We start from the raw sequence: 22371 nt of genomic DNA, 5'->3' as shown, positions 1-22371 counted from the left end.
TGTTTCTGCTGAAAAGGAAGGTAGACAGGATTTCAACCATGGTCTCTGGGGGTCTTGTACTAAAACCACTACAACATGTTGGCTCTAGCACTACTCAATGTAAATAGCATTGCTGCATTTTTAGATACTACATCATCAAACCAACAGAAAGCAAAGGTGTCACTATCTCAGCCACCTATGTGTATGGATAAGGGAGACTCAACCTACCTACTCAACCTACGGCATTCAAAATGTGATGTTTGGTCTGTACAACTAAATCTCCTGGTTGAAAAATTAAATGGTCTCCATCTTTTCACTTTGGTGCTCTCCTTTGATTCTTTTGTGCATGGCGGGGGCAGGAATTTCCCTTTTCGCATGTTTGCATTTGCGTGGGAAACAAGCAATACACAGTACCTGCAACTGACCTCCGCCTGCAAGAAAAAGGAGAGAAGAGATGGCAAAGTTCTCTTTTTTAACGTTGTGTCACGTTCATCCCTGAATTGTGTAATGTCGACATGTTAGGTTGGTTCTACTGATAGCCATGTATTGTCTTCCCCCACATTTCCTTGTGTACAACAAAGAAAACCACATTGAGATGAGTTAAAAATGCTCCCTTTCACAAGCAAAGAAAACTAAACTGCAGGCTAAGAGTTTTGCTTTTATTATACACCAATAAAGGAAAAAAAAACATTTGGCACATAAATGCCTTTATTTTTTGGACACATGAACACAAAAATCCCTGCAGACTAAAAAAAGAAAAGAAATAAAAATACACTGCAGTTAATACACAGCCAGCATATCGCAACGGAGGAGCTGTTAACCCCTCTTTGCCCCCCAAAAGGGGGTTCTGTTTTTTCTTTAAAGAAAATGTACCTCGTATTGCTATAGACATACATCCAAGTCCAATTTTAATAAAATACAATTTAAAACATTACGCGTCTAACAATATAGAAACCAAAACAAAGAAAATAATAAAATTACATCAGAAGTCAAAAAAATAATAATGAACAAATGCAAACAAGTTTTACATACAAGTTTTTCTTTTTTTCCGGCTCTAGACATAGAAATATCACAAAAGTGTCAATAGCAAGTTATAAAGAAAACTCTGGAGTGATATTCACATATGATCTTCCCCCAAACTGAACAAGGGGAGGAAAAAGAAACCCAATGCAAACCCTTAGGAGTTGAAATAGTATTGATACAACACCCTCTGAGCTGTGCTTTCCGAAAATGAAAGCAGAGCAGCCAGCCTGCTATTGAGAACAAGGAGGGAAAGGAGATCTCTATGCAACACATCCGCAAAGGTAGGGTTTTGGGGGGGAATCTGGAGATCTGCTAACCTACTGCAAGGATGGCCTGTTCTCCATTGGTTGGACAGAGGCTTATAATGGGAGAGGGGCAGGGAAGAGAAAAGACGATATATCAATATACGTGATGCCTCTATAGGCACCACATTTAAAATGCTAGCCACTTTCTCCCTTCCCCTAAACAGAAAACGCTAAACAGAACATGCTTTTTTGGAATTCAACAGCTCGCAAAAAAGCAGAGCAGAACTGTCAGGCGGGGAAGCAAAGTATGTGTCGCTTTTTGGGAAAACGTCAACGGTTCCTCATTTCCGATTTCGTCTCCCGTGCCCCCCAAAAGTCCATTTATTTGCTACATTTGAAAATCGTCCACAACGTACAGCTAAACAGTAGCCAGCAGGCTTTGTTTAAACGAAAGGGGAGGGAAAAAGCATTCATAAACAAATAAACAACAAACAAACCAACAAACCCAAACACCTCTAAAAGCTACAGCTACAGAATGCACATCTTCCCATTGATTGACACATGCATAATTCAGTTTATCCTCGGGCCGGGTGGGAAGGACTGCTGAGGAGCAGTCGAAAAGATTTTGTCACACACACAACAGTATTGCTGCAACTGGATCTCGCCCAGATCTTACCGACAACAGTTTGAAGACACTGCCGCTATCGCCTACAGACCCTCCGCTCCCTCGGCTTTGGACCGTCCATCCCAAAGACATGCCCAAACTCTTCAGCGACTCAAAAAGAGATAACTGAACATTATTATTATCATTATTATTTTTGCACAGAAAATGTCCAACAAGGGCAAAAAAATTAAAAGGAGGAAAAGCCATGAAGGAAGAAAAAAAAATTCCCAAGAAAGTGCAAAAGTTGGCAAAGAAGTTTCTTTCCAAAGACGTTTTTGGGTTAAAAATAAAAGATTCACTGCAACAACAATGCATTGAAAAGAACATCGCTAGCATATTCATTTTTCAAATTACAGAAGAAAGATAGCTTGTGAGACATGAGAACATGTATATCTAACGATCATGTTTTCCTATGATAAGATAAAAGTTGATCCGGGTAATCTATCCTTGGTGTTATTTGATGAATGGTCCTGAAAAGCCATTTCAGGGCTTTGTTCAGGTTCCTATCTGCAGGGTCTGGGGCCTTTTAAGGATGCACTTTTTAAAAAGTATGCTTAAAAGCTGCTTCTTCTCCTTCTTATTATTGCAAATGCAGCCAAATGGGAGCAAAGGAAAAGGGTGTGTGAATACAGATTTGCTGCAAATACCACTTTAGTGGCCTATTTTATTAGAGAGGGATGGGTTGGGAAGATAAAATGGGATGGAAAAGGTTGAAGCCCCCCAATTCCTGCACCACGGTCTGAATCTGGGAGCGACAGCTGCCTTTCCTAAACACGAGTAGCTAAGCACAAACATGCCCTTAATAAAATAAAAGGAAGCTTGCTTTAACACATTGTTCCAATGATATTTAGAAGAATCAAGTCTTAAGTGTGGACAGGCAAACAGGAGCATGCTTCTGCTCTTTCGACACTAGGGATGCTGAGTGCCAGGCCAGCTACTTCTTGCGCTGATAAGACGACATGTATTTTTACTCTCTGCACAACCCACCCTCCCTTCTTTCAAGCCATAGCATTACCTAGTGCAATAAAGAAACAATAAAATAAAACGCTACATGCTAAACAGGTGCTTTAAACCCTCTTCAAGGTGCCTCAGGTCTCCATATGTCTGGGCCAGCAGAAGTTTAACTCTTGCAGTTTCTCCCTGAACAAGTATTCTTGAAAGACAGAAAGAAAAAGGAGAGCAAAGAAAGAGAGAAAGAGAAAGAAAGGAAAGCAGCAGACTAACTGAAGCAGCAGCCATTCTCCCTCGCCACACGTCCTGATATTTATTAGCCAAGTGAGGTATCTTAAGGGGGGTAAAAACACACTTAAATACATTTGTGTCTAAGCCTATCCACACTGTGGTTGCTTCACTCCTGTTTTCTGAGTGGGAAGTGGAAAGGACAGAAAAGAGAAGCTGGATGTTCCCAGTCCCCACTGAGCTGCACCAATCTGGAAGAAGCTTGAAGGCTCACTTCAGTGTACTCTGGTACAACCGAACGACAGTATTTGGAAGTGTAAATCACAAATAAAAATAAAAGCATAGGATATTGCTGACCTTGGGGTCTAGGGGTCGGAAGGCTCACAAGGTCGCACGCCTCCGCAGCGCCACTGCGCATTTCAAGAGACCAGAGTGCAATTATTGGCAAAATCTCAAAATCTTTCACAGTGGCGCCTTGTCATCTTAACCAGGCATCTGAAGCACCTTTGTGCCAACATCCACACAAGCTATACTCTCAAACGCAGCACTACCGTATCGTCCCACCCACCTTGAATTTTTTTTTTGCATTGTACGTTTCTGCGGAAAGGAGCTGAGCAAAGAAAAGAAGTCCTCAATTTACCGAAACTTTTCAGAGGGCGACGTTTAAACTTTTACACTTCACACATGCTACTGAGTGCTGCTGTACATGCGGGCAACCTAAACTCTCAAGAGAAAACAAAAGGTTTAAAATGCTGGTAAAAAGTCTTTTGATTGCTACTGTTCAACACTATACACAGCTGTACATATTGGCAAAGCCTTTCCTATATGGAACACCCACTTTCCAAGCTTATAAAAAAGGGCTAGACGGACCAATGGTGAATATAAAACGGTTAAAAATAATCATTTGTAAAAAGCATGGAGGGAGACTTGTCTGATCCTTTCTTCTTATTCTTCTTCTTTTTAAAAAGAACCAATTCCTTTTTTCAGCAAAGATACCTCAGTCTTCACAAGAAATGCTGGCTGTAACTCATGTAAAGTATCTGACTAGAAAAGTTACGGCCAGGGTATTTTAAAAAAAAAAAATTATTGCCAAAGTTAAAACCTTCTATGAAAAAGAGTATTAAAAATGACTTCATCAAACACAGCAGCATAAAATGGGCACTTTTGTAATGTCTGAAAAATACCTAAAACTAATATTTTAGAACATCATCACTTGGTTTTTGAAGGGGGAGGGAAGAGGCTCAGCATCCTGAACCATCATCCAGTGGCAGTTGCGTGTAACTAGTATAATTTTATTGTATTAGACTTGCCAAAGGGCATTGCTGTCCACTTACGTTACACATTCACAGAACGAGAACCACCGAGTTGAATTCGCAGTTATAGTGCAATTGCTTTGCAGCCCACGACTGCAGAGAGATTTACAAAAAGAGAACTATTAAAACCTGACAAAGCAAAAACAAACAAAAACCCAAGCAATACCTCTGAAAGTTAATGCTTTCCGAAAAGGCGTTTACAGTAAAGTTCCATTTGTTAAAAGTCTATATGGCCCCACAGAGAAGAACAGTGGAGTAAGATGTTTCACTAGAGCTGGAGACTCACTAAGCAGTTATGAAGAAGCCCTGGAGGAATTCAGCTTCTTGATAAGCTTAACAGGAACGAGGAGGTAACTTAAACTCGATTTAGCAAAATATTTCAATAAAAACCTTTCTTTTTCCGTGCCGAGTGCTTTAAAAATTTCTTTTAGGAGGATCAGCCTTTTTGCGCTTTTGAGGTAAAAATTCAGTCCAATGCAAAGACTGTCTATGAAATTTCGGTTTACTGAAAATCACACAAAAAAAATGGCTCAATTGCATCTGCATCCAATGTTGCTGCAAGTGTCGGTTCAGTTGAACTGTCCAAGCTGCCGTTGGTGGGCAGCCTGAAATAAAACTGAGCCCTAACAACCAGTAGATGGTGGGAATGCCCCAGTGGGCGACCGCTTCTCCCTCGTCTCCTAACCGTCTGATCAGGCAAAATACATGGTGTGCTGGGTGTCGTGGTGGATCTGCACCGCCTTAGCGAGTGCTTGAGGGTCACGGCCGTTGCTCTGTCCCGAAACATGGCTCCCTTCAGCACTGGAAGGAAACAGAATTAGAGTTTATAGGGGCAAATCTCATCCAACTAACCTGGGTGCCTGAACTATGCTCCATTATAACAGAAAGATCAGCAGTTCACAAGACAATTCATATCTGGCCACAGTTGCAAGTGATTTAAGCATGCTGGAGCACCTTCTACATTTGAGGCATTTAACTGACCACTGATCTATGACTTTTCCCGAAGCACTTGGGTTACTTTCATCAGATACATGTTTCAGCCATCATCCAGTGGATTCCCATGGCCAAGTGGGGATTGAAACTCTGGTTTCCAGAGCTGTAGTCCAGTGGTCAACCTAATATACCACACTGGTATTGTCAAGATAAACCTATGCCAAAAGTTTAAGAAGAATGCAATCTTATTGGTTTAGTACAGCATTGAGAATTGAGTGGGCTAAAGGATACAAGTAGCCAAGTGCAGCTACCTCATGCCCCCTTTATATCTCAATGTTTTTTTTAAACAACAACTATAAAATGCTCCTCATGGAGCCAATGAGTGGTTGCCAGACTATGATCCAAGGGTTCACTAAAGGGAAGTATGAATTGAAAAGCTACTCACCTGTCATGGTCTTTGTCCACAAGATGGTATCGTGCCCTAAATGCTACCAGCCTGGCATAATATGCAGGAGCGGGGATAGAGACAGAACGCGTACATCGGACATAAGTGTGACAGAGCTGGTATGTCAGTAGCTGCAGTTCATCTGCAGTGAAACAGTTGTCATCCCACAGAACTTGATAGTGAGATGGGCGGCTAGTTCCCTGGGAGAAGAGAAAATCAGCATATTGACCAGGCTTATTTTAAAAGATGGATAACACAAAAATGACTGGGTTTTTATTCACAGCTTGTTCTTCTACTTCTTAAAAATTGATAATCTAAACCCAGGGGCTCATAAAGTTGTGTTCTTCCCCAGTATGCCACAAACACAAAATTCTTAGTGAGGGGGGAGAAGTGACATTCTGGACATCTGTCTAGGGTTGTTTTGTTGTTGTTGTGTGCCTTCTAATTGTTTCTGAATTATGGCAACCCTAAGACAAACCTATCATGGGGTTTTCTTGGCACTTTTCTTTAGAAGGGGTTTGCCATTGCCATCCTCTGAGACTGAGAGTGTGTCATCTGCCCAAGGTCACCCAGTGGGTTTTCACAGCCAAGCCAGGATTCAAATCCTGGTTTCTAGAGTCACAGTCCAGTGCTCAAATAACTACACCATGCTGGCTCTGGGGGTATGCTATACTGAGAGAAAACTACTGATAAAGACAGAGTGGTGTCTGCAGAGGCAGCAGTTTAGATAATCAGAAGAGAGTCATCAGAAATAGAGACAGTGGTGGAATAAGTAAAGGCCCTCACAGGGTAGCTTCTCAGTCCCCAGGTTGCCCTCCACATGTATTTTAATGGTTTAACCAAAGCCAAAGGTTTGACTTTGACTTCAAGTCATTTGATGACATTGTCAATGTATGTAACTCTGCAAGCGAACCCCCAAATATCAAGCCATCATCAGCATTGCTGCAAACAAAGTTGCCAACTACCTGAATTCCTGCGTGGCTACAGAGGTAAAAGTCGAATTCAGAGGGATGTGTGATGGTACTGTCCACAGTAGTGCCTGCTGGAACATTGCCGCTTTTCCCCACCTGTCAGAAAGATCAAACTGCAGAGTTTCAGTGCCAACCATACGAGCAGTTATTACATCCTTGGCCACTAATGCTCCTCAATATTTGTCTTCTTTTACTAGCCTAGTGATGTAGGCTGAAAATTAAGGTGCACCTAACAGCTGAGCTGATTCCTTCCCCTTGGACTTCAAGCTTTGTCCTATTATCAGCTAGATCCAGATATAAATAAAACTATTTCTGTTATGGCTAGAGCATTTAAAATCATACCCTGCTTTTCTACTGCAGTGACTTTTTGTTGGGATGATAAGCAGTGGAGAGAACTCAAGCGCTTTGAAAGAAAGGTAAAATAAAATGGAACAATTCTGTTATATTAGCTACCTTATTCATGTGGTTCTTTGCACACCTATTTTTAGCTTTGTTTCTCACACCAGATTTTCAAAGCTCCAGGCTTTGAGCATTCAGAAAGAATTGCCGCCTCCCTTTAGGTACATGAACCTGTTCCATTTTGTTTACCTTCAAGCTGCTACCACTGTTGAGTGCAGACTTGCAGTATGGGCAGAAGCAGCATTTTCTGTGACTGGGTTGCAAGGATCTGAACATTTTGTTACTGACATATTATACCATAAAATACTAAAAAAATCCCGAAGTCCAGATATATTATGCTAATGCAAAGGTATGCCTTGTCATAGCAGCCATCAAGCAGTTCACAACCTGACCCCACACACAACACTTCATGTTTAACAGGGTGGTAAGCCCATCTTACCTACCCTTTCTGTTTTGTCAGCACAGAAGAGTCTTGTGTGATGCCTTTTCTGCACAACAATGTAGGTGATCCCTGGCCGGTAGTCTTCTTCTAAACTGATGCAGGCCTTTCGGATTGCAATGAGTTCTGGCCAGGCTACCTAGAAAAGCACAAGTGTTTGACATCAGTGGCCTGCCTGGCCTGTATAAAACAATGGTTAGACACAGAAGTTGAGAAGAGGCCTACCACAATCAGTGGGATTTAAGTTAATCATCACTAAGTTGAAGGGTCTTTTCAATGTAGCATGGTATGTTTCCATTTTTAAAAATTGTATTTCAGATGCGTTTTAACATTGCGCTTTTAATAGAATCATATATTTAGTTGAGTTTTTTTAACTTTTGTACACGAAGATATGTAGAGGTACTTGGTTTTAATTTGTTGTAATCCAGGCTGGATCCGTTGTCAGGAGAAATAAATGGGTTTAATGTAAGTATGATCTTCTTACAAGGAATCCAATGTCTTACTGTGGTTGGAGCTTTGAGGGCTGTAGCTAACCACCCACCTCCCAACTGATAGAGACACAACTGACTATATATATATATATATATATATATATATATATATATGAAGTGAAATTTACATGAAGGCAAAAGGATTCTAACAAAAGTTCAACGTTCAGAAAATCAAATCAGGATAGATTAGGAAAGTAAGAGCCCGTCCTGTGTTTTTGCCAGGGAAAAGGAAATGCAGTGTGCAGCAGAGCAAAAACATCACTAGCTATGCCGTCACTCCAACAATGGCTTAACCCTGGGTTAGAACAATACCTGTTTCATCTGTCCTTCTGATACACCTCCTCTATAATAGATGATCCGCGTGGGCTTGAAGCGGGTGGATTTATAGAACTGGATCAGCAATTCTCGCACCATGTTGGTCAGGTCCTGGATCACTTCCTGACTGTACAGCAGCTCCTGGGAAGTCTCCTGGCGGGATGTCTGCACTCGCACTGTGGCACAGTAGCGGCTCGGGTGGCCATCCATGCTGCCTACTACAGCAGCAATGGAAGGCTTCTTCCCATCCCCAGCAGGTGGGTGAGTAACATCTGCTCCCAGAAATATCACTGGCTGCTGGAATACAGAGGGCCTGTTCAATGGAATATTAAAAGGGCTCAGTGGGAAATCTGGGAAGGGCAATCACTGCCACCAAGCCTTCCTAGGGCTTCTGGTTTTTAAACATTCACACTGTTCAACACTGGCAAAACATTATTTTTAACTGTATATTTACAGTATATTCCCTGAACCATTCTGGAGGATATAATATGTAATTTATCAGAGGAAGGAGTGCAGGGCAGTTGAGGACAGGGAATCTTACAGATATCTCATCCACAGGGTCACCAAGAATTGAAGCTTGACTAGAGGGCAGCGAACAACAACAAATGCATTACCACCAACTAAAAATATGTCTTGTATGGAAAACTGTATAGTGCCAAAAAGCTGTGTGGTGCCATCTAGTTTGCCATACAGAGGCGCTCATGTGAAAATACAAAGCGTTTACTGGAACTTGGATGGTATGCTGAATGGGAACAACATGGAATTGTTAGGATTCTCAAGGGTTTATGTTATAACTTAAATGATTGTTTTAACTGGGCAAAGGCAAATGGCCTATAATACAGATATGCCCATTCTGAGGAACTACACCTTATTTTGCTCCCCAAGTGAGATCAGCCAGCATTACTGTTAAATTAGATCATGAGTGGGTGAAGTGCGTGCCTTCATATGTTGCTGGCTACGGCCAACACCAAAAGGACCACACTATGCCACCCCTGCATTACAGTCTGAAGGGTATTACATTTAATCTGACCTTTGATGTGGTACCAGCACATTGTTTATTCCTCCAAGCTTTGCATTGATCTTCAGACAGAGGTTGGAAAGAGTCTGCGGAGAAGTTTTCACAACGTTTTTCACTTGGACACATTGGGTGGCCATGCCTAGAAGAGTGTCCCCAACACGTTTAACTTCAGCTGCAATGGAAGGGTGAGAAAAAAGATAATTTTCTTCAGATAATCTCTTGAAGATTCCACCACAACCTCCTGCTAGCTACAGTGAGTGGGACTGCTTAAAAAGAAAATACTAGGTTGCATAGCAACATTGTGCAAGAAAGGGGGATGCTAAGCACCAAAAAATGCATCTGAAGACACATCAGCCATGAAGACTGTGCAAAGGATTTTATCAAATAGTCTCTCTTACCATAGACGGGTGTCTTTCCAGGGAGAATCACTACAATTAGCTGAAGTCCAACGTAAGTCAACTTCAAGTGTTTGAACATGGGCTCCACACTGTCTGCCCCCTGGGCATATTTACAGAAGCACGGTTGGCCCTGGATCGGCATCCCTGCGTCCTTGGAGATTTTGCGCAGCTGGTCAGTAAAACTCCTGTGGATTTAAGTTGAGCCTTTGAAGTCCATGGCACAGGAAGCCAGCAGTTTAAAATCCTTTCAGTTTCAGCTCTGTCTCAACTAAGTATTATAGGATTCACATTGACAAGATATGAAGACCCCGAGCTGAAGTGGTTTTGGGAGAAGAATAGGATAAACTGCAGGAAGGGCATGTCCCTCAACTGGCAGATCAAAGAAACCTCTGTGTGCATTTACACAGCAAGGATGGGAAAGTAGATTTCTCCAGATGTTGTTGTACTACAATTCCCAGCACTGGTTATGCTGCCAGGGCTTGTGGTCCAACAACATCTTGTGGACCATAATTCCCACTTCTGATGTACAGTAACAGATGAAGGAACTAATAGGATTACCATTTTCTCCATGCCTTTCATATTCTTCTAAAGGAGCTTCTCTAGCTACAGAATACTTGACTAAATGAACCTTGATGTGACCCATCAAGGCAGTTCTGATATACTTAATCTGAAATTTCTAATCACAATAAATGCTACTATACAGTTAAGTGATAGCAAACAAACACCCTGACACACACACACACACACACACACACCACTGAATCAAAAACTACTTACTTCAATAGGTCTTCCCGACATTGCTTCTGAGGAGCAAAGCAGGCAACGGCCCAAACTTTAATTTCAATGCCAGCATAGAACTGTTTTCCTCTCATATCCCAGACACCCTGATTTGGTGTAGCCACAGTCTTGTTCTAAAGAAGATTTGGGGAAACAAAATCAAACACAGTTCTTCCAGATAGTCTCTATGAAAAGCTTTAAGCTCAAATCCAAGTGAAAATGTTGTGCAGCCTTCTGATGACTGGTGGTATTTTGGCTATAGATTTAGCATGCTTTTAATTCTAATTTCAAAATAGCTACAAGTCTTGAGTCTCAAAAGGGTTGGGCAAGTTAATTACATCGCTGATCTTGGTAATATACTGTTTTGTAAAAAAGGTACAGGACTTACCCGGCCTCCATATTGCAACATTGGTGCAGGTAACACCCTGCCTGTCAGCTCTGTCATCTCATTATGGACAACGATCCCAAACTCCTTCAGATATGGATCAGGCCCACCTACCATGCTGTTACTTTTGACCTGGCAAGAGAGAGAGAGCATGTGTTGAATATACATCATAATTCATAATAATCTTATATTAGTACTAGTGTGGCTCAAGCTGCAGCCAATTAATTGTACTAGTTTCTTGTTGCTGCCTGTGGCTTTATTCACTGGCGTTTGTGAATGTTTTATTTGAACTGTTTTATATGAACTGTTTAACAGTTTGTAAAACTTTTCTTTAATGCGTTTGTGTTGTTTTTTATTTGGACTGTTTTAAATTTGTTGTTAGCTGCCTTGAGTCCCTATATTGGGAGAAAGAAAGGAAATAAATAAAATACTTTTTATTTGTGATTGCATGTATTTTAGTATGTTTTAACCTGGTTTAAATGTTTTTCTAATTGTCTTTTAACTTTTGTATTTTGTGGATTTTTAAATCATTTTTTAAAATTGTTGTAAGTTGCTCTGAGCCCCAAAGGTGGGCCATGAATATAATACTACTAATAATAATCTGAAGTCAAAAGAGAACCTGGCTAGAGTATCTGTTACCCTGTTTTGAGTTCTCCAGGCCTGTCAAACTGGTATGTCTAGCAGCTGGAAATGTCCTTTCATCTTAAAGACAAGGAAGTGGTTTGGAACAGCGACCCTGCTGTGGTGAAGACACAGTGACTGCTTTGTTTTGCTACACTTCCTATTCCTATAAAATTAAGTCAGGGTTACTCACTAATCTACTAATTTCCTCCTGTCTGTCAGGTGCAGACCGTGCTGTTGCCTTGATCATAGTTGATGTCTGATTGTCTGTTAGCTTCTTGATACAGCGCTGGCCTGCTACTATATTACATACCTAGGATCAAAAACACAGCATTGTAAACAAGAATGAAGCAACACGATAAAAAAGTGAGAAGGAGAACTGCCATGGTGTTTTACCTCTAGAGGTAAATATGTATGTTTCTGCTCCTGTCCTACTTGAAGGCATGGAAGATGAGGATATTTCAACTGTAGACTGTACTTCTGCTTAAAATACTGTGCTACTGTGCACTCCATAGCCTGCCCATTTTCCAACTGCAGAGGGAACCTGTAAGGGGAAATGGGATGCACATGTAACATTTTAAAGTCACAGGCCAAGATCTATGATGGGTACTTATACAGTCAGCCCTCCATATCCACAGATTCTTTATCCAGATTCAACCATCCACAGCTTGAAAATATTAAGTGTGTTGGGTGGGTATATATATTCCCAAAAACCAAACCTGGATTTTGTCATTTTATCTAAGGAACACCATTTTACTATGCCACTGTATGTAAGGGGACTTGAACATCCACGGATTTTGCTATCTGCAGGGGATCCTGAGACCAAACCCCAGCGGAAACTAAGAACCCATGGTAGTGGCACAATTATGTTGGCACAGGTAGGAATGATACACGAAAAAGGGCATGGCTATAGCAGCCATGAAGGAATTAAGTCCACGCCAGCCTACCCAAGCGCCTTGCCTCTACGAACCCCTCTAGAAGCCAGCCAATGAAGAAACAGGATGCTTGGCAATGGCAGCTGCCTCCTGACAACCACAATGACGTTGCCTAATTTACTTTGCAGCCACTGCACAACTGGCATAAAAGTGCAGCCACTAAAGTAACAGACTGTTCTGCTAGTGCACCAACAGGACATATTCCAGACATATTTTTAAAAGCAAAGAATGAGCATACATACGTCTGATGGCTGGCTGGTCGCCTAGTAACATTGCAAACTCTGTATTTTCTCTTCATCTGACCACAATGAGTAACCTCTACTTTTAAACCTGGAAATCCAGCAGGAAAAAACCACAAAAACAGAAGTAAGTAGGGGCTAGTGTAACAAAGTGGAGAGATTTTTTTTACACAAATGTTCTTTGTTGTCCAACCCTGATATATCTTCGAGAGTCGCCTATTGTATCTAGTCTGAGAGCTCAACAACTAAAATACATTACAGTTTCAAAACCCCTGACTGAATTTATCACAGTTCAATAGACAAGAAAAGAGTCTATTTTCTCCCAAGATTCACCTCTGATTTCTTTGGTAAACTTAACACGCTGGGAATCTGTAAGGGGTTTTGTTTGTTCATTGATGTTCTGAATGTCCAAGACTTCGCACATAAATTCAATAATTGGTTGGGCTCGGTAAAACGCAGTTGCTGATACTGAAACAGAACGAAAAAAGATACTGAGAAAAGACTGATGGGAGAAGTTCATGGTCATTTAAGCAAACAAGGGTCTTCCATACCATCTATGTTGAGCATCATGTTCCACATAGCAGGTCTGACAGACTGGTGGAATCCAAACCAGACTTCCCGACCTCCTCCCAATGGGTGATAGTATCCTTCAGGGGGAGAGAAGAAGGAACGGCCCACTGGCGTGTACCTGATAAGAATGTGAAAGAATACATCAGTTTTGTTTTCCCTTAGAGAAACCATACCAATGAGAGGCATTGGAAGAATATTAGAAGTATTAAGTATTAAGGAGTGGGATCTATAATAAAATGGTACAGTATGGGGCCTAGGTTCCTTCCAGTCTGTTGAAAAATGTTAATATTTGGCCAGTTCATTTTGCATTTCTGCACAGTAAAATCTAAAAGCATATCCACAAAAGTTACTTTAGCTATCCTCAGCTATTTAAAACTATATGACAGAAGCTCACCTCATAGAGGGTAGGTGCCGCGTAATGACATCTAGCGCCTGTACAGAGTCTTCTGGGACTTCATTCAGATGTCCAGCCAGAGCTTCCAGGAGCAGCTGAAGGCTGACCACAGAAACCCACTGAACTGACACTTTAAAGGTCTGGTCCTTCCCTTCACCTGGGAGTGTGACCTCCATATCTACCTGAAATGTCAATGGTGAAAGTTAGCCATGCAACCAATAATGAGAAAGGTTTTTCTAGCTTTCTCAGGTCATTCTTATCAAGCCTGAAACACTTGAATAGCAGTCCCTCCACTCCATCAATTTGGGGCTGTTTTAGCAATGGCAAATACTTCCACAGCAAAAAAATACCCAATATTTACTCTTTTAAAATACAACTTAAAAGGTCTGAAAGCATTCAGATATAGGGCAGAAGTCAGCATTGCACAAGCAGATATCTGCAGCTGTTTTTACTGTGCGTGCAAAGAGTACTAAAGACTAACAGGTTTTATTCGGCATGGCTTTATGTGTCAATAAGGCACGATTAGCTATAAGGTGGCACAAGACATAACATTCAAAATCACTATACCACACTGCATATCTAAAACCAACTTGTTGTGTGCCTTCAAGTGGTTTCTGACTTATGGTGACCCTAGGGTGAACCTATCATGGAGTCTTCCTGGCAAGACTTGTTCAGATGAGGTTTGCCATTGCCTTCCCCTGAGGCAGAGTGCAGGTGACCTACCCAAGGAATTGAACTCTGGTCTCCAAAGTCACAATTCAGCACTCAAACCATTAAACCATACTATAGTGCTTGATGGAAGCACTTTGAGACCAAATTCAAGTAGGGATTTAAAGCTCTTCAAACCAGGCCCACATTGCCATATTTAGCATAAAAATGCTGTATTTCAGGCAAGAGAACACATATGCTAATGAGTTCTCACCTCATGACAATGTTAGAGAATGCCTGCTTTAATATCACTTGAAGCTCCATTTAGACTGCAATGTTTTTAAACCTAAAATTAGCCAATATTTTGACACTGTGTTCCTGTTGTGTTGATGACCATGCTAAGTATGACAGCCTTGGGAAGCAGGCGCTGGAGCACTGATTTGAAAATAGCCTGTTCTGAATTCAAAGATATAGCCTTATGTTAGTCTGTAGAATCAGTATGTAGAGGGTATGTAGAGTGATCTTGTAGCAAAGCTTTCATAGACAAAGCTCATGCTGACAACTTCTTTATTTCAGTTAGTCTTAAAGGTGCCACAAGATGCCTCTACATACTGAACCTTTTCTGAAGATCACTAATAGACTCACTTACCCTATCCCTGCCAATTGGCAGAGGATGTGCAGTGTACATATTTCTTTTTCCATCATAGCCAGGTTGCCGATCCCCAAATATTTGCATCTTGAAGTGTCTTACCATTGTATCCACAACCTCCCTGAAAAGTGTTGCAAATTTAGGAGAAACAAGAGCCAAAGTCAGTGACATGCAAGCTGTAAATAGCTTTTACTTAAGTTTTTGTGAACATGTTTATAGCCTAAATGGGCAGTAGAATCAAAACATGATTACAAAGGCTGGATCTACACTGGAGAAATAACCCGGTTTGGCATTGCTTTAAGTATCCTGGTTCAAGGCTATGGAATTCTGGGAGTTGGGAGTTTGTTGTGGTGCCGCTCCGCTCTGGGCCCACAACAAACTCCAACTCCCAGAATTCCATAGCCTTGAGCCAGGGCAGTTAAAGCTTTGCCAAACCAGGTTATATCTGTGGATCCAGCCAAAGTAACACAATTTTACTCCAAGAACTGCCAACTCCAAGTGCTGCCAACAGTATCAGGTAGTAATCAAATCTGGGTTAAAGGAGGTGGGTAGAGGATTGCTCAATAATCCATCTAATGTTAGTACTCCAAAGCTCTAATTATGTTTTAGTTCTTTACCAAAACAACCTATTTAAAACTGTAATTGATAGAAGTTTGGTTCCCGCTGATAATAGCAAGCTGGCCTTACCTGTTGACCCTCCTGGGACGCTTTTCTGGTTTGATATCCACATCATAATGATAAACATCAATTTTAGGAATCTGCACTTGGAAATGATTGGCTAAGAGACGGATTGGTTTCCCAACTGTTCCCAGGCCGGGGCGGCGGGGCGGCTGGAAGAGGCTGGTGGGCGGCCCTGTAAAAAAAGGGAATCATTGTGAAGTTAAATGTGGATGCAGGCTGTCTCTCAATGTAAGAAAAGCAAAGTCTGAGATGACCTATTCTAGTGACAAGGTTTATCACAAACCACCCCAAAAAGCAGGCGGTTCTAACCAATATTCACTTATTAAGTGCATACACCCAAAGAAAGACCACAAATGTGAATTTAATGATAATGTGACACCTCACTCTGCACATTAGGAGGAACTTCCTGACAGTAAGGGCGGTTCGAAAGTAAAACAAACTCCCTCGAAGTGTAGTGGAGTTTCCTTCCTTAGAGGTCTTCAAACAGAGGCTGGATGGCTATCTGTCGGGGATGCTTTGATTGTGATTTCCTGCATGGCAGGGGGTTGGACTGGATGGCCCTTGCGGTCTCTTCAAAGGTCTGCAAGTGATTAGTTTTGAACCATTTCTTTGCCCGCATCAATATGTCAGTAACAGTAACAAGACTATTGAAGAATGTTGTTATAGGTTTCCACAAATTCCCATCATGTCCATTTGCTAGATGTTTTGTTGCTGCCATCAATCCCAGGTTTGGGAAGACATCCCTCTCAGAGGCAGGCTGCCTTCCTCCTTTCTTAGTGGATGCCCAATAATACAGATGAAGCTGCAGTCTGCTCGAAAGCAAATTGAGACCAAACTGAGGAGCGTTCAAGGTGGCAAGGCTCTCGTTTCCTCGCTGTGTGGATGCAACACATGGACATTAAGTTTTATTTTTATGTGCTGTGCTACTGTAAAGCTGCGGGTCCATCATGACTTGAAAAGCAGGATAAAAATGGAAGATAGGAAACACAAGTGAGTCATCTAACAGCAGTAAGTAACAGCTTTTAGCCTTCGCACATTTCAGATGCATCTCAGAGGACAGTTAAGTTTAGCAACTGAACGCTTTTGCATCTACAGTATATGCAAGTCCTTGGTGAAAATGGCTAGCTTCTGATGAAGGATTTAAACTACAGTACTATGGCAATGAGAACATTGGTCCATCCAAGCTTTGGCAACGTTTACATATTAACCAGTGCCTAAAAGCAGTAGATATTGGTAGAGAACACACCTAGACATAAGCCCACAGGGACTACAAATCAATTCAGGAAAGAAACAATGAGAAACCAACCAAGAACAAATAAGAGCTGGAAAAGACAAAACAATGGGACAAAGGCTGATGTGAAAGAAAGAAAAGAAGAAACCCTGAATACTTAAGGGACAAAGAACTGAGGCAAATGCATTTAAATCCTAAAGAAAAGACCCAACAGGAGGGAGAATCCCTTCCTCATCCTAAAACTGAGAACCAGTGATTCACCTTAGTGGATAAAACCCCCCCACTTTTCTATCTATTAAGCAAACATTTCACATTTGGACAAGTGGATCAGGATTCAATATTGTCACAGATCAGTTGGGGACAGCACACCATTATTGTATGTGTGCAAGTGACTTCAAACCTCTTTGGGTCAAGAATCCTGCTCCATCTTGAAGAGTCACTGTCCACCTTGAGCATGAATTAAGAGTTTCGACAGAGCCAACATGAAATACCTATGGCCCCATACAGACTGGCCAAAATAAAGCTGCTTCAGGTCACTTTGGATGTAAGCTGTTTAAATGATGCATGAGTCCGGAAGCCGCACTAAAGCCATGATCCAGTCCTAAGAACTGGAGTGCAGCTTTGGTGCAGCTTCTGGACTCTTAGGACACAGGCATCATTTAAACAGCATGCCTCCAAAGTGACTCAAAGCAGCTTTATTTTTGCCTGTCTGTATGGGACCTAAGACACCTTTTTTCCTGCAGTTATACCCAACATAACTATTCTATCACAAGGCCAGTCTCAGGCACCACCGTCTCCATCACCAACTGTGCTTTCGGCAACTAGACCTTTCTACACAAGCTGGCTAAGTAGGAAACAGCTCCCGCGAGCCAAGCATATTTCATGTGCCCGCCAAATATTCTGTCATATCCAGCCTGCTGAATATATTGTTACCCAGCAACGTGTGGAAAGGAAGCAAGAATTGAATTAAGACACCTAAAGATCAATTAATCCCACTCCAAAAAGTCAATAATTGAGAGAAAATAAGTGTGGTGTAGTACTGGACTACTACTCTGGAGACCAGGGTTTGAGTCACAGCTTGGCTATGAAACCCAGTGGCTGACCCTGGGCAAGGCACACTCTCTCAGCCTCAGGGAAAGGCAATGGCAAACCTTCTCTGAGGAAAGCCATAACACAACACACACAACACACAATTTACAAGCAAGCAATATGCTCTGTAACAGGCAGATCCTGACTACTACTATACCACAGATTTGGCCTTCTTCTCTTAAGCAACCCAAGCCAGACACCGTTTCCCTGCAGGCCTGACTCTCCAACAAGCAATTTCACATCACGCATTGCAAAACTCAAGGTGCCCCAAAATGTCATGGGCTCAGGATTTGCAAACACTGGTTTATCATTCAAACAAGGTTGCCGATTGTCTCCAGGTCCAACTATAGGGGATGGGGTTGAGCTCAATGTGCTGCTAAATGCCCCCAATGTGAAGCGACAGCAAGGGTGCCATTAAATAGGAAAGCATGAGGTCTTCCTCTCCCATGACTTCTACTAGAGTTATGTATGGACAGACTCCATCAAGGAAGCCTCGGCCCTGAGTCTGCAAGACCTGACCAGAGCTGTTGAAGATAGAGGTGACTTGGAGGTCTCTCATCCATTCAATCCAAATATGATAACAACGGGATCATATGAGACGGACAGGTGTTGTCTGAGATCTTGTAGCACCTTTGAGACTAACTGAAAGAAAGAAATTGGCAGCATGAGCTTTCACAGACTTCAGTCTGCCTCCTCAGATGTCTGATTGTATCTCCCAGCGGTCCTCACATTGCCAAGGCTTCATGGGACTCCAGTCCAACCAAAGCAGGGTTGCAGGGTTCCCACTCCTGTGATGAAACAGTTCTTCGTAGCCTCACAACCCAGCCTTAATTCCAGTGCCACCTTTGCAAGCCCTACTCACCTTGCACATCCCACCCAAACAACAACATTTCTGCTCTCAGTTGCAGAGCCACAACCTTTCCTTATTGCGCAAACATGAAGAACTACGCACCGTATGACTGAGTCCCTTTCTCCCGTTGGCCTGACTTTCGCGCTGGGTTTGTCCCAGTAACATCTTTGCCTGAAGAAGGAACCTGAAGGTCTTCAAAGCTTGCACTGAACTACGCACCCTTATTTATTTATTGTTGTTGTCCCAATAACAACAGTTATTACTATCGCAACAGAGGATTCGGGAATGCCACTCGACGGTGAGCAACAGCATGGCACCCAAAATTCAGGGTGCTCCAACCTTTTGTAGTTGATAACGTAACCTGTTTATTTGCCAGCCTTCCTTCTGGAATCCAACAACTACGATGTGTGTATACATAGATAGATAGATAGATAGATAGATAAACAGGTAATGAAATAGGTAACAAAATAGGTAATATTTTTGGGAGGGGAACATATGTGTGTGTCTATACATATACATACACATACTGTGTGTATATATATATATATATATAGAGAGAGAGAGAGAGAGAGAATAAAATAGATAACAAAGTAACATTTTGGTGGTTGTGGAGACATCCATGTGTATATTTGTTGTTGTGTGCCTTCCGTAGATATATAACGAAATGGATAAATATATACCAAGGATTGGGGGGCACCCATCTATATAGATAGATAACTGAATACATTACATGGGGGGGGGGACCTGTGTGAATAGACAGATAACATTTTTGGGGGGACAGCCATGTAGACAAGAGACACAAACTGATAGTAATATAGACAACATTTGGGAGGGACAGATAGATACGCAGACAGTGAATTGGGTAACATTGCAGGGACTGTGTATATAGATATAGATAGATAAAGTGATGATAGATAAAGATCTGTATATATAGATATAGATGGACAGGTAACAAAACAGATAAAATGGGGGGGGACTACTATGTATATAGCTATAGATGATGGAACAGATAAGACATTGGGGAGGGGCATATTGAAAGATAATGGAATAGATAACGTGAAGGAACACCTGTGTAGATAGATAGATAGATAGATAGATAGATAGATGATAGATAGATGATAGATAGATAGATAGATAGATAGATAGATGATAGATAGATAGATAGATGATAGATAGATAGATGATAGATAGATAGATGATAGATAGATAGATGATAGATAGATGATAGATAGATAGATAGATAGATAATATGGGGGGTGCTTGTATATGTAAAGACATACAACAAAATAGGTAAAAAATTTTTGGGGGGGTGCCTGTGTATATAGATAGATAGGTAAACATATATCAAAACAGGTAACGATTGGGGGGGTATATAGATAGTAAACCTATATATATATATATATATATAGATAGATAGATAGATAGTAAGCATCTATCAAAACTGATAACTGTGTATAAAGACTGATAAGGAAAGAGGTGAGGTTTCTGGAGGGGAGGGAGAGCTGTCTATGTAGAGAGATAGGGAAAGAGAGAACAAAACAGCTCACATTGGAGGAATGCCTATAGAGATAGATATAGATAGGTGAACAAATAACATTGGGGGGCATTTGTGTAGACAATGAAATAGATAACATTTGGGGGGGGCTGTGTAAATATAGATAGGGAAAGAGAGAACAAAACAGGTGACATTGGGGGGGGATACCTGCGCATAGATAGATAGAGACAGAGCTAGATATCGAAGCAGGTGTCACTGGGGGGGGGGCAGTGAGTGTCTCTAGGCAGAGAGGGAGGGAAAGAGGCAAGAGACGTGGCTCAGGAGCCCTTCCTCCTCCCTCAGCCTCACCTGGCCCCAGGGCTTCCATGGCGGTGGAGGCGGCGTTGGCCTCGCTGCGCTCCCCTCCGGCCCCGGAAGACCCGCCGCCAACGCCGCCACTGCCACTGCCGCCGCCGCTGGGCCCCGAAGCCGCCACCGCCGAAGCCGCAGCCCCAGCCCCGGCCGCCGCCGCCGCGTATCGCTTGATTTCGGGAATGTTGGCTCCGGGGGAGGGTCGGCCCCGGAGGAATGGCCCCCCGAAGCCTCGCGCAACGACCGACCGATGGGCCCTCGCCCTCCTGCCCTCACGAGGAGAACCGGAATTCAACTGCGCGGACGGACGGACGCCCCAGCGCCGCTTCTCGCCTCCTCCTCCTCCTTCTACTCAGGCGCCTCCTGTTCCGCGCAGGGCAGGCCCCGGAGTGCGCGCATGCGCGTGCGTCTCTCTACGTGCGCGCTCACGCCTCCTCTGCGTCTAGTGCTGCTGCTTCTTCTTCTTCCCCCAGCTGTCACTACTCCCTCGAGTGGCTCCGCCCACCGACTCCGCGGCGCATGCGCAACAGCGCGAGCGAAAGCGCTCTCTCTCCTCCGTTAGAGTCCATTTTTCTCCCTAAGCCCCGCCCCTTCCAACAGCCACTCCCACCGAACGCCTTCTCCCCTATTAAGAGTACTGTGCTTTCTCCCTAAGCCACGCCCCCTCGGATCGAACGCCTTCTCCCCCATTAGCGTCCCTTATTAGAGTACTATGCTTTCTCTCTAAGCCACGCCCCCTCAGGTCGAGTGCCTTCTCCCCTCTTAGCGTCCCTTTTCTCCCTAAACCCCGCCCACTCCAGGAGTCACTCTGAGCCAAGGCCTTCTCCCCTATTAGTCCTTTCTCCCTAAGCCACGCCCACTCCACCAGTCCCCCTCAGCAAGCCTTCTCCTTATCCTTGCTCCCTAAGCCCCGCCCACTCTAGCATTGAGCATTGAGCAAGCCTTCTCCTTAACATACTTTCTCCCTAGGCCACGCCCACTCTAGCAGTCACTCTGAGTGAGCGAGCGCCTTCTCCCATTAGCGTCCTGCTTAAGCCCCGCCCCCTCAACGTCACCCCGAAGGAGCATCGTGCGTGCGCGTTCTTGCTCGCTCTTTACCTTCACTTCAGAGGCGACTGCGCATGCGTGCCTCCCTCCTTTATTTCCCCCCCTCAGAGCAGGCATTTAAATACTCCATTTAAAGAAATGGAGGTTTTGTATTTAAAGAGGAAATAAAGGGTTGAAAGGGTGGGGTAGGTGTTGAGGGAATCATTTCAGAGCCCCCCCCAGCAATGTTTAACAGCCTTGGGGTGAAATGTAGGGAAAGAGTGCCTCTGAGCATGTGGAGAGTGCCATTTGACCACACCATTGCCTTCCTGAATAGCCCTGAGTGGTAGTTTCAGTGTTAAGATGACTCTGGAGACCAGGGCGAAGATGCTGTGTGTTTGGGTTTTTGACATGTTAAGATTTAAATGTAATAAACACAATATCAATAAATAACACACACACACACTCATCCCTCCATATTTGTGGCTTTCATATATGCGGCTTTGATTATTAGCAGATTTGATTAATCTGTTCCTCTCTAGGAATATCTAGGTCCTCCAGCGCAACTCTGTGGTCAACCTTAACTAAAAGTTGCACTGAAAGACCTAGAGATTCCTA

The 22371-nt window shown here is 42.8% G+C and overlaps 1 protein-coding gene across 1 annotated transcript; it reads right to left on the bottom strand.

The window, feature by feature from the left end:
- Nucleotides 1–624: 624 nt before the first annotated feature.
- Nucleotides 625–21071, bottom strand: LOC149305029 (protein argonaute-4). The gene is made up of 18 exons (XM_089479507.1): nt 20725–21071; nt 15718–15883; nt 15031–15151; nt 13734–13915; nt 13321–13457; nt 13103–13237; nt 12773–12860; nt 11992–12139; nt 11789–11908; nt 10978–11106; nt 10590–10723; nt 9813–9997; nt 9427–9586; nt 8394–8709; nt 7595–7729; nt 6747–6848; nt 5782–5981; nt 625–5204 (listed from the first exon to the last, which is right to left on the bottom strand). Exons 1-18 carry the CDS (start codon nt 20741–20743, stop codon nt 5096–5098), a joined length of 2586 nt encoding a protein of 861 aa, XP_089335633.1. The 5' UTR covers nt 20744–21071; the 3' UTR covers nt 625–5095.
- Nucleotides 21072–22371: the final 1300 nt, after the last annotated feature.

This window comes from Sceloporus occidentalis, unplaced genomic scaffold, assembly GCF_023333645.1.
Source record: "Sceloporus occidentalis isolate IW3139 unplaced genomic scaffold, rSceOcc1.0.p SCAF_13, whole genome shotgun sequence".
Taxonomy (NCBI): domain Eukaryota; kingdom Metazoa; phylum Chordata; class Lepidosauria; order Squamata; family Phrynosomatidae; genus Sceloporus; species Sceloporus occidentalis.
This window is presented reverse-complemented; position numbering and strand designations above follow the sequence as displayed.